The following is a 17031-nucleotide window of genomic DNA, read 5'->3' as shown; positions in this document are numbered from 1 at the left end:
GTGACCACTCATGACGTAAATATATTCTCCCTCATACCACCTTGGTTTTTTTGCCAATCAACTTTGTGTCCTCTGCTTTTTGACTCTTCCACCAATGGGAGCAGCTTCTATCCATCTGCTCTGCCCTCATGGCTCTGAATGTCTCTATCAAGTCTTATTTATTTATGCGCATCACAAGCAAGCTTACGTTAACACTGCAATGAAGTTACTGTGAAAATCCCCTAGCCGCCACACTCCGTCGCCTGTTCGGGTACACTGAGGGAGAATTTAGCTTGGCCAATGCAGCAGGTCTTTCAGACTGTGGGAGAAAATCGGAGCACCCGGAGGAAATGCAACCAGACACGAGGAGAATGTGCGAATCTGTAAGGCTAATTATTGTGAAAAATTGAAGGGTTAATTAAAGAAATGTTGTGGTGAATTTTCTTAATATGATGCGTAGATCATTAATTTGTATTTTAAAAAATGCGGGTTCACTTTTAATCAACATCTGGAAACTTAAATGAACTGGATCGTCAAGCCAAGTAATCGGGTCAATCAGAAAACATTGATTTCATATCAGGAGTCATGGTAGCTGAGTTCAGTGCAATGATGTATAAGCTTTCAAGTGGAATTAATGAATGACCACAACCAATTCTTCAATGCATTAAAAGCAACTTTTAAAAACAGTAGTGCTGATTCAGGGAGCAACTCTGAGGTTTCTTGCATCTCCCTGCATACACAAAAGTCTGAACAGCAGATGCTATAACCACCAAGCTCACACCACCAGCAACTCATGCCAACCACAGCCCAATTAAATCCAAATTTGATGGGAGAACTTCAAGGATTTGTCAGCATCCATTTGTTGGCATTTTCTGACAAAAATCATGCCGGCATGAATCGCAATTAACTCAATAATTTTGTGACCAGTGCATTTCTACACAAGAGAACGTTGCTCTGATCAGCAAGGAATCAGGAAGACCTCACAATGGGATCACCTTGATGCTTATTTCTAATAGCTGGAATCCCTGAACTAATCAGATTACATTACCTGAAATATCACTACAGTAAAGGGTCAGCAGACTTTGCCCTTCTCTACTGATCCAAATTGCTTAAGGGATTTCAGATGTCCAATCATTTTGTCAACAAACTTTTTCAATTTTAGAAATAAGAGTCTTTGTGTTTAGGATTCACAAAAATGGATGACAAGTACTGTTGCCCGATTTGGTACACCAAGATATTAAGGCAGCAAAAGATTTCATCGCAGGAATCCAGGCAAGAGCTGGCAAGGTCTGCACCCAACAGCAGTAAGTTATGTGGAATATGTTCAACCTTGGAATAAGAATTCACAAGAAATTTAACATGGCGAAAGATGTCCAAAAGGGGAATAATAAAATCGCAGCAGTTCTGGGAACGATTTATTTTTAGAAATGAGGCTCAGTCCAAATCAGTTCCTGCCTTCACCAGGAGCGAAAAAAAACATCGCTTCAATTTAAACTGGAATTCTGTTTCAAGCAAAATACTCAAGGAAGTTTTGAAACAGACCATTTTTAAAATGCTAACAGGCCCACAAATTTACACAAGGTGGAATAACAAACTACTTTTTAAAAAGGAAAAAGGTGGCAAAACCTTTGAATAGAAATTTATAAAAATGTGATCAACAGCTCCACTGAAGGGATGGCACTGAATGAAGCTTTTAAAGGGGGAGAGAGAGAGAGCATGCGCACGATTTAGGTATGGAATTCCAAAAATTAGGTTGAGATGACCCGAAGGCTCTGCCATCATCGCTAACACAGAAAGGTACAAGTGTTCAAGTCATCAGTACTCTTCAAAACTTGAATAAAAGTGAGACACATTGAGAGATGCATTGAGAAAGTACTTTGAATGGAAAATACTCCTCCACAACATTCTACACACACCTCTCTAACTTTCCTTATATAGGTTTTATTTACAATAAAGATTTCAGTTGTGGTTCCTTGCTCCTTTTAAATATGGACCAAGTCATATGTCCTCATGTGATTTTTACCAGACTCCAATATCTCTCAAGGAAAAGATAATATTTGAAATTTCACCTCTACAACTACTCCCAACTCATTAGAACCCATTACGAGTGTAAACATCATTAACTGGGACAGGGAATACTAGCATCTGGAGTGTTGACACAAAATATGAACAAGAGTGAGTGGATGGCTGGGGGAGAAAAACAATTTTTGCACAAGAACTACTTCAGCTGTTTCACTAGACAGGCTGTTAAACAATGAGTGAGCTCAGGCCTGAGCTCTTAACCCGAGCAGTAATTACATTTCTTAAATTAATTTTTAAAGTATTTTATCAACAATCTGAGCACAAATCTTCCTTGGACAAAAGTGAGACAGATACCAGAGAAACAGCCGGGAAAAAATTAAGTAAACTCTCTAAACCCAAGATAAACCAAAGCTCTGGTGCCAGTGTCCTATCTCTCAATAGGGAGATGTTAGCGTCATGGTAATGGCACTAGACAGGTAATCCAGAGGCTCAGGCTAATGTTCTGGGCAAAGCTGGTGTAATTTAAATTCAGTTAATACAATCTGGAATTGAAAGTTAGTCTCAGTAAGTGTGACAGTGGCAACTATCATCAATGCCGTAAAAACCCTTCTGGTTCCACTAATGCCCTTTAGGGAAGGAAACCTGCCATCTTTACCGGGTCTGGCCTACATGCAATTCCAGATCCAGATCAATATGGGTGGCATGGTGGCACCGTGGTTAGCACTGCTGCCTCTCAGCACCAGGGACCCACATTTAATTCCGGCCTCAGGTCTGTGTGTTTGTGGAGTTTGCACCAGTGTCCTAGTGGGTTTCCTCCGGGTGCTCTGGTTTCCTCCCACAGTCCAAAGATGAGAGTTAAGTGGATTGGCCCTTGGTGTCAGGGGGACTAGCAAGGGTAATATGTGGGGTTACGGGAGTAGGGCCTGGTTGGATTGTAGTCGGTGCAGACTCGATGGGCTGAATGGCCTCCTTCTGTACTGTAGAGATTCTATGAATGTGGTTGACGTTTAACTGCTCCCAGAAATGGCCCAGCAAGTCACTCAGTGCAAGGGAAATTAGGGATGGGCTCACTAATTATTCCTCATCTGTTAGTTCCTTGATGTCTCCTCATGTTTAAATCTTTTCATGGCTGTGACCTTTCACTTTCCCTTTTCTTTGTCTGTAACCTACTCCAATCCTACAACAGTTCCTCGCATTGAAATCCCACTTCTGAGAGTGAATGCCATCTTCTTTTGCCCTTCTATTTATTGCTGTGCCTTCAACCGCCTGAGCGGCATGATCTGGAATTACCCTTTTAACCTTGCTGCCTTTCAACCTTCCTCTTATAAGATCCCTACAGTGCAGAAGGAGGCCATTCAGCCCATCAAGCCTGAACTGACAACAATCCCACCCAGGCCCTATCCCTGTAAACCCACATATTTACCCCGCAAATCCCTCTGACGCTAAGGATCAATTTACCATGGCCAGTCAACCTAATCCGCACATCTTTGGACTGTGGGAGGAAAACGGAGGAAACCCACGCAGACATGGGAAGAACAGGCAGACTCCGCAAAGACAGTGACCCAAGGCTGGAATCGAACCCAGGTCCCTGGCTCTAAGAGACAGCAGTGCTAACCACTGTGCCACCTTGCCGCCCATGGTCTTTTAACGTTCTTCAAAACCCAACAGACCAAGCTTTTGGTCACCTCACCAATATTTTGAATTTTTTTTATTGCATCTCTCAGAAACACAAAGGGATGTTTTTTTTTAAATATACAAATGCAAGTCATCAGCAAACCTCTCCCAGGCAAGCCTACATATTTGCTCCCTGTGTCATCAGCTCAACATGCCTTTTCAAATACTTTGAATTGCAGAAGCAGCAAATGTTTGCCAGTGGCTGTAACAGTTACTAGGACACACGATAAAAAACAAGGTATTAGCTTGGCACTGTACGCAGTAGAGTTCCAGACCTGGCCCTCATTCTCTTCCTGCCTAGGCTTACCTCTGTTTGGATGTATTCTTGGAGACTTCAAAACACGACCTGCTGTATGCCACTGCCCTGCCTCCACCACTGGACTATCAACATGTGCATCCTCACAGTGCATCCTCACAGTGCACCAGCTTTTCAAGACAATTGAAAAGTGAACAGATTCTATTATCCATTTAGATTTTTCTCAACTTCAAATCAACTCTTTTACCCATCTCCAGTAGTTTTTTGTAATCAATAAGCCTAAGCATTCAAAGAAAAAAAAAACACACTAATGTTTAATGCCCCAGTGCATTTTCTCTCCGATACGGCACGGTAGCACAGTGGTTAGCACTGCCGCTTCACAGCTCCAGGGACCCGGGTTCGATTCCCGGCTTGGGTCACTGTCTATGTGGAGTTTGCACATTCTCCCCGTGTCTGTGTGGGTTTCCTCCGGGTGCTCCGGTTTCCTCCCACAGTCCAAAGATGTGCGGGTTAGGTTGATTGGCCATGCTAAAATGGGCCCTTAGTGTCCTGAGATGCGTAGGTTAGAGGGATTAGCGGGTAAATGTGTAGGGATATGGGGGTAGAGCCTGGGTGGGATTGTGGTCGGTGCAGACTCGATGGGCCAGATGGCCTCTTTCTGCACTGTAGGGTTTCTATGATTCTATTCTATACAGCTGTGAGCAATCCTGGAGTTCAATCTTCAATTTCTGGAGACACCAGGAGCATCCTGGGCATTTTCTCTTCTACCTTCTTCCGTCAGGGAAAAAGATACAAAAGTCTGAGGACACGTACCAAGTGACTCAAGAAAAGCTTCTTCCCTGCTGCCAGACTTTTGAACGGACCTACCTTGCATTAAGTTGCATGTGGTGAGGATCTTTCTCTACACCCTAGCTATGACTGTAACACTACATTCTGTATTCTCTCCTTTCCTTCTCTATGAATGGTATACTTTGTCTGTATAACACTCAAGAAACAATACTTTTCAATGTATGTTAATACATGTGACAATAAATCAAATATCAGGTGCTGTGTTCCCAGGTATCAGCTGCTCTTGTTCTTCTAGGTGGTAGCGGTCGTGGGTTTGGAAGTTTCCTTCCCAATTTTTTGGTCTCTCTGCGCACTAATTTTGTTTCATATACAAGGACACTTGGATGCCTTTGTACCACACCATTCTCCAGTCTCTCTCTATTAAAATAAATATTCTGCTGTCCTAATCTTCCTACCAACAACATAATCTCACATTTTCCCCATATTCTCCATTAGCCAAATTTTCACCCACTCAGAATCATAGGTTCACTTAACCTATTCTGATTCCTTTATGGACTGTTCTCCTCACAACTTGCTTTCCCACCCATCTTTGCAATGCCAGCAAATTTGGTGAAATTAGCTTCAGCCCCTTAATCCAAGTCATTAATTTGGATTTGCAATGTTAATTGCTTTGCTGGACTCCTTTCAGATATATCCAGAGCTTTTTCGGGGAAATTGTTCTCATCTCAAGTTCCACATTCAAGTTTGTCGACATTATTTATTCCTCTCAGTATCTTAAAGACTTCCATAATAGGACTGATATATTTCTCTACGAAACAGCAAGTTCACCCGAATCTCCTCATGGCTCACAGCCCCAATTCTCATCTGAATCTCCTGCAGCACAATTCTTTTTTAAAAATAGATGCCCAAATAGCACAAAATGTTCCTCTGTGATGTAACTAAAGATCCATTTATAGTCTATTTATAGTCAAGAAAAAATGAACATACATTTATCACCTTATCCCATCTGTCACAAGGCCCCAAAGCGCTTCACATACAATTAATTACTTTCAGAATTCAGTCACTACTGCTCGCAGTTAATTTGCACACAGCAAGACTTGCAAACAGAAATATGATTACTAGTTGGTTAATCTATGATTGCATAATGCTGTTAGAGGGAGGAATGTTGGTCAGGATAGCAGGAGAACTTCTTGCTAACCTCGATCGTTAATGCTCACCTGAACCATTTTTTTTCTTTGTCTGCCTTTTCAAAGTCACGTCCATTTCTAAAAATTTAGCATTCCCTCAGTAACATAGTGAAGAATCAGTGTAGGTTATACATTCAAATAAAATCTACATAAAATGTGGGTTGATTAGGAAGAGCCAGCATAGACTTCAAAAGGGGAAATTCAACTAACTGGAATTTTGAGGAGATAACAGAAAGGGTCTTTGAGGGTAATGGTGTTGGTGTAATGTACATAGACTTTCAAAAGGCATTTAATACAGTGCCACACAACAGACCCCATAGAAAACATATAGCTCATGGAATGAAAGGGATAGTAGCAAAGTGGATACAAAATTGGCTGAGTCAATGTTCAATGGCTATTTTTTGGGTTGGAGGAAGGTTTGTAATGGAGTTCCTCAGGGGTTGGTATTAGGGCTCTTGCTTTTCCTGATACATATTAATGACCTAGATTTTGGCATGCAGGGGACAATTTCAAGGGTTACAGATGACAGAACATTTGGAAGAAGAATGTGGAACTTTAAAAGAACATAGGCAAGTTGGTAGAGTGGGCAGATGAAGTTCAATGCAGAGGGGCAGCACAGTGGTCAACACTGCTGCCTCACTGCGCCAGGGACCTTGGTTCGATTCCTGGCTTGGGTCACTACCTGTGCAGAGTCTGCATGTTCTCCCCGTGTCTATGTGGGTTTCCTCCAACAGTCCAAAAGACGTGCTGGTTGGGTGCATTGGCCATGCTAAATACTCCCTCAGTGTACCCGAACAGGCGCCAGAGTGTGACAATTGGGGGATTTTCACAGCAACTTCACTGCAGTGTTAATGTAAGCCTACTTGTGATGTTAATAAATAAACTTTAAACTTTAAGAAGTGCAAGGTGGTTCATTTTGGTAGGAAGAACATGAAGACAATATTAAACAATTCAGTTCTGAAGAGGAGTCATTTGGACTCAGAAGTTTAATTCTGTTTCTCTCTTCGCAGATGCAGCCAGACCTTCTGAGCTTTTCCAGCATTACTGGTTGTATTTCAGATTGCCAGTATCCCCGGTATGTTGCTTTTAATACGAGTACAATTCTCACCAGGTGAAGAGCAGAAGAACCTGGATGTATATGTGCATTGATCATTGAAGGTGGCAGAACAGGTGGAGAGAGCACTTAATAAAGCATGCAGTATCCCAACTTTAATAATAGGGGCACAGACTGCAAGAGCAAGAAAGTTATGCCGAAATCATACAAAATGCTAGTTAGACCTCAGCTAGGGTACTGTGGACAGATGTGGGTGCCATCCTATAGAAAGGATGTGAATGCAGTGGAGCGAATTTAGAAGAGTTTTACAAGTATGGGTCTTTTTCAGCATGGAGGTCGGTCACCAGTGGAGTGCCCCAGGGATCTGTTCTGGAATCCTTGCTCTTTGTGATTTTTATAAATGACCTGGATGAGGAAGTGGAAGAATGGGTTGGCAAGTTTGCTGATGACACAAACGTTGGTGGTGTTGTGGATAGTGTAGAGGGATGTCAGCAGTTGCAACGAGACATAGATAAGATGCAAGACTGGGCGGAGAAGTGGCAGATGGACTTCAACCCAGATAAGTGTGTGGTGGTTCATTTTGGCAGGTCGAATAGGATGAAAGAATATAATATTAAGGGCAAGACGCTTGGCAGTGTGGAAGATCAGAAGGATCTTGGGGTCCGGGTTCATAAGACGCTCAAAGCAGCGTCGCAGGTGGAGGCTGTGGTTAAGAAGGAGTATGGAATACTGGCCTTCATCAATAGAGGAATTGAGTTTAGAAATCGGGAGATAATGCTGCAGCTGTATAGGACCCTGGTCAGACCCCACCTGGAGTACTGTGCCCAGTTCTGGTCGCCTCATTACAGAAAGGATGTGGAAGCCATAGAAAGGGTGCAGAGGAGATTTACAAGGATGTTGCCTGGATTAGGTGGCATGCCTTATGAGGATAGATTGAGAGAGCTAGGTCTTTTCTCCTTGGAGAGGCGAAGGATGAGAGGTGACCTGATAGAGGTGTATAAGATGTTGAGGGGTATCAATAGAGTGGATTCTCAGAGGCTTTTACCCAGGGCTGAAATGGTTGCCACAAGAGGCCACAGGTTTAGGGTGCTGGGGAGTAGGTACAGAGGAGATGTTAGGGGTAAGTTTTTCACTCAGAGGGTGGTGGGTGCGTGGAATCGGCTGCCGGTAGTGGTGGTGGAGGCGGTTTCGATAGGGTCTTTTAAGAGACTTTTGGATAAGTTCATGGAAGTTAGTAAGATAGAGGGTTATAGGTCAGCCTAGTAGGTAGGGACATGTTCGGCGCAACTTGTGGGCTGAAGGGCCTGTTTGTGCTGTAGCTTTTCTATGTTCTAAGTATGGTTCCATGTTAAAGGATAGATTGAAGAGGTTGGGGCTCTTCTCCTTGGAGGGAAGATTAAGAGGTGGTGTGATAGAGGTGCTCAAAATCATGAAGAGGTTAGACAGAGTAGATAGAATCATAGAATGTTTAGTGCAGAAAATGGCCGTTCAGCCCATCGAGCCTGCACCAACAATGTCAGCACATTGTCTGTATCTTTAAGATCTGGCTGGCTGTAGGGATTCGCATTCTAATCAGTATTCTGTAACTTGATTTTTGTGTCTCTGTGCCCTGTTTGAGAGCACATTTCCACTCCATCTGACGAAGGAGCAGCGCTCCGAAAGCTAATGGTGTTTGCTACCAAATAAACCTGTTGGACTTTAACCTGGTGTTGTTAAAACTCTTACTGTGTCCAACAATCACACCCAGGCCTTTTCCCCCCATCACCCCACGTATTTACCCTGCTAATCCCGCTGACACTAAGGGGCAACTGAGCACAGCCAATCAACCTAACCTGCACATACTTTGGAGTGTGGGAGGAAACCAAAGCACCCGGAGGAAACCCACGTGGACACGGGGAGAACGTGCAAACTCCACAAAGACCAGAATTGAACCCAGGTTCCTGGCGCTGTGAGGCTAACCACTGCGCCACCGAAACGGTTCCTGTTTATAAAAGTATTGAGAACAGAGGGCACAGATTTAAGGTGATTCGCAAAAAAAAAAGCAAATGTGATGTGAGAAAAAAAACTGGTGATTCGGTCAAAAAACACATCAATATCCTATTCCACTTTAAATGTTGTATGTTCCTCACCACATGCAAAATGTACAACTTACAACCACAAGGAATAGATGAGGGGAATAGCATAGATGCATTGAGAAGCTATACAAGTAAGACGGAGAAAGGGTATGTGTAATAATGCAAGATGAAGTGGGGTTGGAAGCAGTTTAGGCAAAGCAGAAACACTTCCAAAGACCTGATGGGGTGAACGGCCTATTCCAGTGCTGCAGGTTTCCACATAATTCTATTTAAAATTCAGATTTCCTGCACCAAACATTGATTGTTTTGGATTTATCCACATTAAAATCCTACACCCACTCCATAACCCATCTATTTAGTTGTTTCAGAATACTTCGATTACTCCCAGCTACCTTTGCATTGATCATACTAAATCAGCAAACTTTAATACTTTAACAGCAATTACAAATATCATGAATAGTAGGAGATGAAAGAAATCTGCGGATCTCTACTGATAACACACCACCCTCACAAAGTACTTTCTTCACAAATGTAGAAGCTTGTAGGAAATTTAAAATTCATTTCACGTGTGAGGCACTTATTGGCTCCTTCTCTTTATAGATTCCCTACAGTGCAGGGAGGCGACTATTCGGCCCATCGAGCCTACACCGACAACAATCCCACCCAGGCCTCATCTTCGAGATAAGGGAAACCAACTTTCGAATTAGGCACAAGGTGGTGAACAAAATGGACTTAAGCTGTGACGATGGCATAAGGAGGCTACAAAGGGCATATGGGTAGGTTAAATGAGTGGGCAAAGATCTGGCAAATGAGGTAAAAGGTGGGAAAATATGAAATTGCCCATTTTGGCGGGAACAATAAAAAAATCTAAATGGTGAGAGATGCAAAGTTGAGGTGCTAAAGGATCAAGTGCATGAATTGCAAAAAGATGCAGGTACAGCACATATTTAGGAAAGCTAATTGAATGTTGTTTATTGCAAGGAGAATTGAATCTACAAGTAGGGAAGTTATGCTTCAATACAGGGCATCTGTGAGACCACATTTGGAGTATTGTGTACTGCATTGGTCTTCTTACTTAAGTAAGGGTACAAATGTGTCGTAAGCAGTTCAGAGAAGGTTTACTAGACTAGTACGTGGAATGGAAGGGTTGGACAAGCTAGGCCTCTATTGCTCGAGCTTAAAAGAGCAAATCTGACTTGACTGAAACAAACAAGATCCTGAGGCATCTTGACAGGGTGAATGTGGAAAGACTTTGAGAGAATCTGGAACTGGACATCGCTGTTTAAAAATAACAGGGTCATCGATCGAAGACAGATGAGGAGAATTTTGGTTCTCTGAGGGTTGAGTGTCTTTGGAATTCTCTCTCTCAAAAGACAGTGCGCAGAGTCTTTGAATACTTTTAAGGCAGAGATAGATATATTCTTGACAAGCAAAGGGGTGAAAGGTTACCAGAAGTAGCAGGAATGTGGAGTTTAAGTTAAAATCAGATCAACCATGATCTTATTGAGTGGCAGATCAGGCTTGAGGGGCCGAGTGGCCTACCCTTACACCTAATTCACGTGTTTGCATGGTTTGGGAGTTTGGGTTTGTTTATTTTTATGCCCAATTCTTCAGATATGCATTTTGTTTCATTCATTCATTCAATGGATGTGGGCACCAGTGGCACGTGTTGCCCATCCTTAACTGCTCTTGGTAAGATGGTGGTGAGCAACCCTCTTCACAGCTGAGTGACCTGCTAACCCATTTCAGAGGGCAGTTAAGAATCAACAGCTTTGATGTGGGTCTGGAGTCACACACAAGCCAGGTCGCATAAGTATGGCAGATTTCCTGCCCTAATGGGCATGAGTAAACCAGATGGTTTATATGGCAATCTGGTGGTCACATAGCCAGCATTACTGATAACTTTTTATTCCAGATTTATTTAATTAACGCAATTTAAATTGTCCAGCTGCTGGGGTGGGATTTGAATGCATCTCTCCAGATCATTAGCCCAGGTCTGGGGATTACAGCATTTAACAGACAGCGCAACTGTGAACAGTATTTAAAAGTGGGGGAATCATGAGCTTACTACACTATGACACAAGATTCCACTTACACCACCACTTATGCCCCAACTTATTTATAAAGTGGCATGTTTGTGATCAAAGCAATTATGCCTGCACTATGTACATTCCATGCTGCCCACATTACAATAGTTAAATTCCAAAAATACTTTAGCATTTTTCCATAGACTAAGCTAAAGAATTACATTGTTTTCTGAGTATTTTAATAATCATTCGGTGTTCAAGTTCAATCCTGCTTCCTGCCCAAATTATTTTTGGCAGCTGCCAAAGTAAAACACCAGGAAAGCTTTTCGAAATACTGTAAATTACATAAACATTTGGATAGCCGCTTTTTAAATTCCCAGTTTCCTGTAGCACTGCTTCCCCAGTACATCGAACAAAAAGCAAGTTTTACATTACTTCTAATCCCAAGATAAACATTCTCCGAACTTTTTTTACTTTAGAAATAAAGCCACAAATTGCCGCACCTTGCTATTCATTTCCTCATACTTCACCGATCGCGATCACCATCTCACCAGTTTTCTAAAATAAGCCACCTTAGGTCATTCAAAGTTATGTTTTTCCAAAACGAAAACCATTCTATAAATATCTTACTGTATATCAAAACCCTTCACAGTGGACTGCTATTTGGTCAAATCTGGTAGCTATTTTATGCATAAGAAATTGTCAGTGCTTCTAATAAAAATGAGGACTAAAATCATAGAATTCCTGTAGTGCAGAAGGAGACCATTCGGCCCATCCAACCTGCACCGACCACAACCCCACCCCACACCCCATTCCCGTAACCCCACATATTTACCCTACTAATCCTCCTGACACCAAGGTCAATATAGCATGGCCAATCAACCTAACCAGCACATCTTTGGACAGTGGGAGGAAAACCACGCAGACACAGGGAGAATGTGCAAACTCCACACAGAGTGACCAGAGGCCAGAATCGAGCCCGGGTCCCTGGCGCTGTGATGCAGCAGTGCTAACCCACTGTGCCGCCCCCGGTTATCTGTTTGTGGTTAAGACAGAGAAATGTTAGACCAACTCCCTGCTGTCTCTTTTCAGAAGAGACTCACTCACCTGAAGAAGGGGCTTAGAGCTTCGAAAGCTTGTGTGGCTTTTGCTACCAAATAAACCTGTTGGACTTTAACCTGGTGTTGTTAAACTTCTTACTGTGTTTACCCCAGTCCAACGCCGGCATCTCCACATCTTTTCAGAAGTGCCATAGAATCTTTAATGCCATCGCAGCCACTAGAAATGGCAAGTTTACCCTGAAATATCATCCAAAGAACTGCACCTTCAACATTGCAGCAATCTGCACTAGAGTGTCAGTCTAACTAGATTTTGCTTCTGTAGACCGACAAGTCCTTGGAGCAAACTTGCAACCTTCCAATTCAGACAACCTTCCGACAAAAGTATTATCCATTGTGCCAAGCCACCAGTCTTCAGGTTTACTAGGCAAAGCAAACAAAGTGCCATATAATCATTCGGTGATCTCAAATCAGGGAAGATTTCATCCAAAGTACTAAGAACCTGCCCTGAAATAGCTTGTGAACATTGCACCAAAGATTGGAAAAATAACCAGAAATTAACCAGTTTTAAAATTATATTAGGTACAAAAATAGTTACACAAAAAGGAAATAAAGTGCTAATGTCAATTGTTTCAGCATCCAAGCAATAGAATCTTAAATAAAAGGAATTTTCATTTAATGTGGGTCCCAAAATCACCGAGATTCTACCATTTTTATATGGTCAGGTTTTGTTCAGTATTTGGCCGCGAAGGTACATCTTCACTGCCAGAAAGGGGAATGGGATAGCGTTACAGACATAAAATATCTCTACACCTGAGAAACCCACTGTCCTTTGGTCAACCGCACAGCAACATTAATGATAAACATACAAAGACAAATTGCAACATATTGATGCAAAGACAAATCTTGTCGGTGACATTTCAACAGAATGGCAGGGCTGGGCACCGCCGCTGGTATATGTTGAGGGGCTGGGAGAAATATTTTTAGCCGCTTTGTAGGTAAAGGTCAAGCAAGTCATATTGGGAAATTTATCAAGAGCAGCATCATCAGGAAATGGACCTGCTGAGGAACTGCACAAGCCTGAAGGCTGTTTAACTATTCATCATTGGTTAAGAATAAATTACAGAATCATTACAGTGCAGGTGGTCACCAATCGGCCTGTTGTGTCTGCACCAGCTCTCTGAACTCTGAATGAGCATTAAGATTTAATGCCATTCTCCTGCCTTTTCCCCATAACCTTGCACCTTTGCCCTTGAATGCCTCAATTGAACCTGCCTCCACCACATTTCCAGGCAGTGCATTCCAGACCTGAACCACTCACCGTGCGAAATGCTTTTTTCTCACATCATAGAATCATAGAAACCCTACAGTGCAGAAGGAGGCCATTCGGCCCATCGAGTCTGCACTGACCACAATCCCACCCAGGCCCTACCCCCACATATTTACCCGCTAATCCCGCTAACCTACGCATCTCAGTACTCTAAGGGGCAATTGTTAACCTGGCCAATCAACCTAACCCGCACATCTTTGGACTGTGGGAGGAAACCGGAGCACCCGGAGGAAACCCACGCAGACACGAGGAGAACGTGCAAACTCCACACAGATAGTGACCCGAGCCGGGAATCGATCCCGGGACCCTGGAGCTGTGAAGCAGCAGTGCTAATTACTGTGCTACCGTGCCGCCCCTTTTGCTTCTTTGCTTGGCACATTTGCTTCTTTCGCAAGTCACTTGTGCCCTCGGTTCTCAATCCTTTTGCGAGCGTGAATAGTTTCTTCCATCTAATCTGTCATGATTTGAACACTTCTTTCAAATCTCCTCCTAGCCTTCTCCTCTAAAAGGAGAACAATGCCAAACTCTCCAATCCCATCTTCATAACAAACTTCCCATCCCTGAAACCATTTTTGTTTTCTGCACTCTCTCCAACGCATCCACATCCTTCCTAAAGTGTGGTGCCCAGAACTGTACACAGTATTCCAACTAAGGTTTAACTAGTGTCCTATACAAGTTCAGCACAACCTCCTTTGCTCTTCTACTCTCTGCCCCTATTAATAAAGCCCGTGATCCGGTTATGCTTTTATTAACTGCTCTCTCCACTTGTCCTAACAACTTCAAGATCTATGCACAGAAACACTCAGGTCTCTCTGCCGCTGCACACCCTTTAGAGTTGTACCCCTTGTTTTTTACTGTATGATTTTCATACCAAAAATCAATTACATTGTAAAAGGCACAAAACATACCGCCAGCTTCAAATTATCTTTTGGTGACTTTACTATTGACCCTCGCACCCCAGCCCAAAACTGTCGGTGATCAGCAGCAGCAAAGTGTGCAGGTGGAGGCTTTTGAAGAACATGCGCTGTCTGGCGATTGTTTTAAACTTTAATCACTCCGACTTTCTAGCGTCCATCAAATATAGTTTACAACACCATTAAAAAATGTCAAATTTGCAGATTTAATTTTGAGAAGATGCATCCTCCTAGAATTGGGGAATTACAGAAAAGCCAATATGCTCAGTTTGAGGTGAAAAACTGCACACTCATAGCCTATGAGCGGCACAGTGGTTTCGCACTGCTGTCTCAGTGCCAGGGACCTGGGTTCGATTCCCGGCTTGGGTCACTGTCTGTGCAGAGTTTGCACATTCGCTTCGTGTCTGCGTTGGGTTTCCTCCGGGTGCTCCGGTTTCCTCCCACAGTCCGAAAGACGTGCAGGTGAGGTGCACTGGCCATGCTAAATTTGCCCTCAGTGTACCCAAACAGGCGCCGGAGTGTGGCAACTTGGGGATTTCCACAGTAACTTCATTGCTGTGTTAATGTAAGCCTACTTGTGACTAATAAATAAACTTTAACCATAAAAATTAATGATAATTGCTTTTGCTTTAAGTCACAGCTTAAACTTTGGAAGGTTTTGCTTCCAATTTTTGGAAGCATATTCGTAGAATTTCAACGTTATGGATTTGTACATTTGCCAATCTATAGTCTCTATTGAGAGCAGATAGAACTTCAATGACATCTGATTTGTGTTGTTCTTACCGGAGCAGCAGTTCCTTTGGGAGTTTCTTGTTTATCACAGCTTCATCGTTGTTCGAGAACATCTAGAAAACAGAGGGTTAGTGTTAGAACATGCCAGGAGCAAAACAAAAATTTAAACAACAACGAGAGTGGAGACGAACGCGGAGATTCCATTTTCTATTCACTGCTGTGTAAAGTGGCAACAGTCGAGGATGGGGAGCAAGGAATTGAGTGACCATTTCAAACAAGGATCAGTCACCCGCAGACATCGAAACAGCAGCAATTAAGCATTGGCATTACCGTGTGAACGGCAAACTTGTACCATTACCTCATCCACCCTTGATCAAGATTGAGGGGGGGGGGGGGGGGGGAAATCTCTGAAAAAAATTCAGCTGTTGCATACAAACAGAAAATATGTAGCTCAGCAATAGACAAGCTTAGGAGTAATCCTGGCTTTCTGTTTCCAAGGTCTCATCTGGGCTATCTTATTTGTCAGTTGACAAAAACATTACAAAGTGCTGATCTTGCCTCCCAAGCCTGACTCTTTCAGCGAAGAAATGACATGTATGGGAGGGGCAATGTAGGAAGCACAATGGTTTAATTTTTTTTGGTATATCGAACAGTTAAACACAATGCCAGTGCACAGTAGGTCCCATTCCTCTCCCCAGGCACTGTGCAGTGCCAATCATAACTGTTAACATTCTGCAGGATACTTCAATAGGAAACTAGATTTTTTTAAATTCATAGCTGCTGTATCTTTCTGGTTTGCCTCCCAAGTTGGCAAGCATGGTAGAGCACTAGAACCTCCAGGCCTTAACCAGAAAGACGAGCTCAAATACTCGTCATCATAAAAAACAAGGATCCCTTCACCTAATAAATGAGCAAAAATTACCAATCAGCAGTTAGCAAACAGCTATCATTAAATAATCGAGAAGGGAGGCGAGTGACGCGATTCAAAATATTTATTTGAAAATTCTTCTGGCTGTTTTATTTTGTCAGCAATTTGAGAGCAAATATAAAAATGTGATAACGGCAGTAGTTTGCATTCCAAATCTGAATACACAAATATGTGATTCACAAGACAGAAAAAGTAGCCTATTGTCATTTTTTTCAGTGTCTGAAATATTTCTCTACGTTTCATTCCAAAATGGTGAGGTCCTCTCGCGTCTATTAGCTATCCTGAATGAACTGACTCCGAGCAGACTGCAACATCCAGACTGTCCAAAAGTGCCATGTTGCTTACGTGGACCACAACTCCCAAAGTGCGGCTTTCCTTCTGACTCTCACAAACATGACGGAGCGAGAACAGTGGACCTGGTACAAAACACCAGGATTTGCTTTGTGACAACTCTGACAGACATTCATGAAATGCGCCAGGACACGATGTTCGCAAACTCCACCTTGCCCACAAAAACAGAACAGAACTGACAGCACAGAAACCTCAAAGCCATTGTTAAGACCAGTGAATCCTGGGAGACATTATAAACTGTCACAACTCATGACAAGAACTATGTATATTCGTATCTACAAGACGCAGCTGTATAATGCACCTGCAGTTCATAGCACTACAGTACTGTTAAAGTGGCTTATGAATAATGTGCATACTGAACTTCTTATACATATGAAAACACAGTAAGGATCCAAAATTTTATTCATATATATAAAATATATATATATATAAAACACACAGATATACATACATACACAGACACATGCTGAGTGCAAGACAGGTCCACCCCCAGAAAAACACAGCAGGGAGGGAAGGAAAGTTAAACAGTGGGGTTTTTTTTGTTTATATATCCAATTCAATCCAATCAAAGTCCAATTCAAAGTCTCAGCAAGTGAGACAATCCCGATCCAAGTTGACGAGACAGGCCTCTCATTTCCTGTCTTGGGCTTGATCT

At 42.6% G+C, this 17031-nt stretch overlaps 1 protein-coding gene across 1 annotated transcript in view; it reads right to left on the bottom strand.

Annotated features, from left to right (window-relative positions):
- LOC144500743 (F-box/LRR-repeat protein 20-like) overlaps nucleotides 1-17031 on the bottom strand; it is a 147333-nt gene that overhangs the window by 76347 nt on the left and 53955 nt on the right. The window contains 1 exon segment of the mRNA XM_078224137.1: nucleotides 15149-15210. Coding sequence (XP_078080263.1) covers nucleotides 15149-15210 — 62 coding nt within the window.

Source organism: Mustelus asterias, chromosome 11 (genome assembly GCF_964213995.1).
Source record: "Mustelus asterias chromosome 11, sMusAst1.hap1.1, whole genome shotgun sequence".
Taxonomy (NCBI): Eukaryota; Metazoa; Chordata; class Chondrichthyes; order Carcharhiniformes; family Triakidae; genus Mustelus; species Mustelus asterias.
Note: the sequence above shows the minus strand (reverse complement) of the source record. Positions and strands in the feature narration are given on the sequence as shown.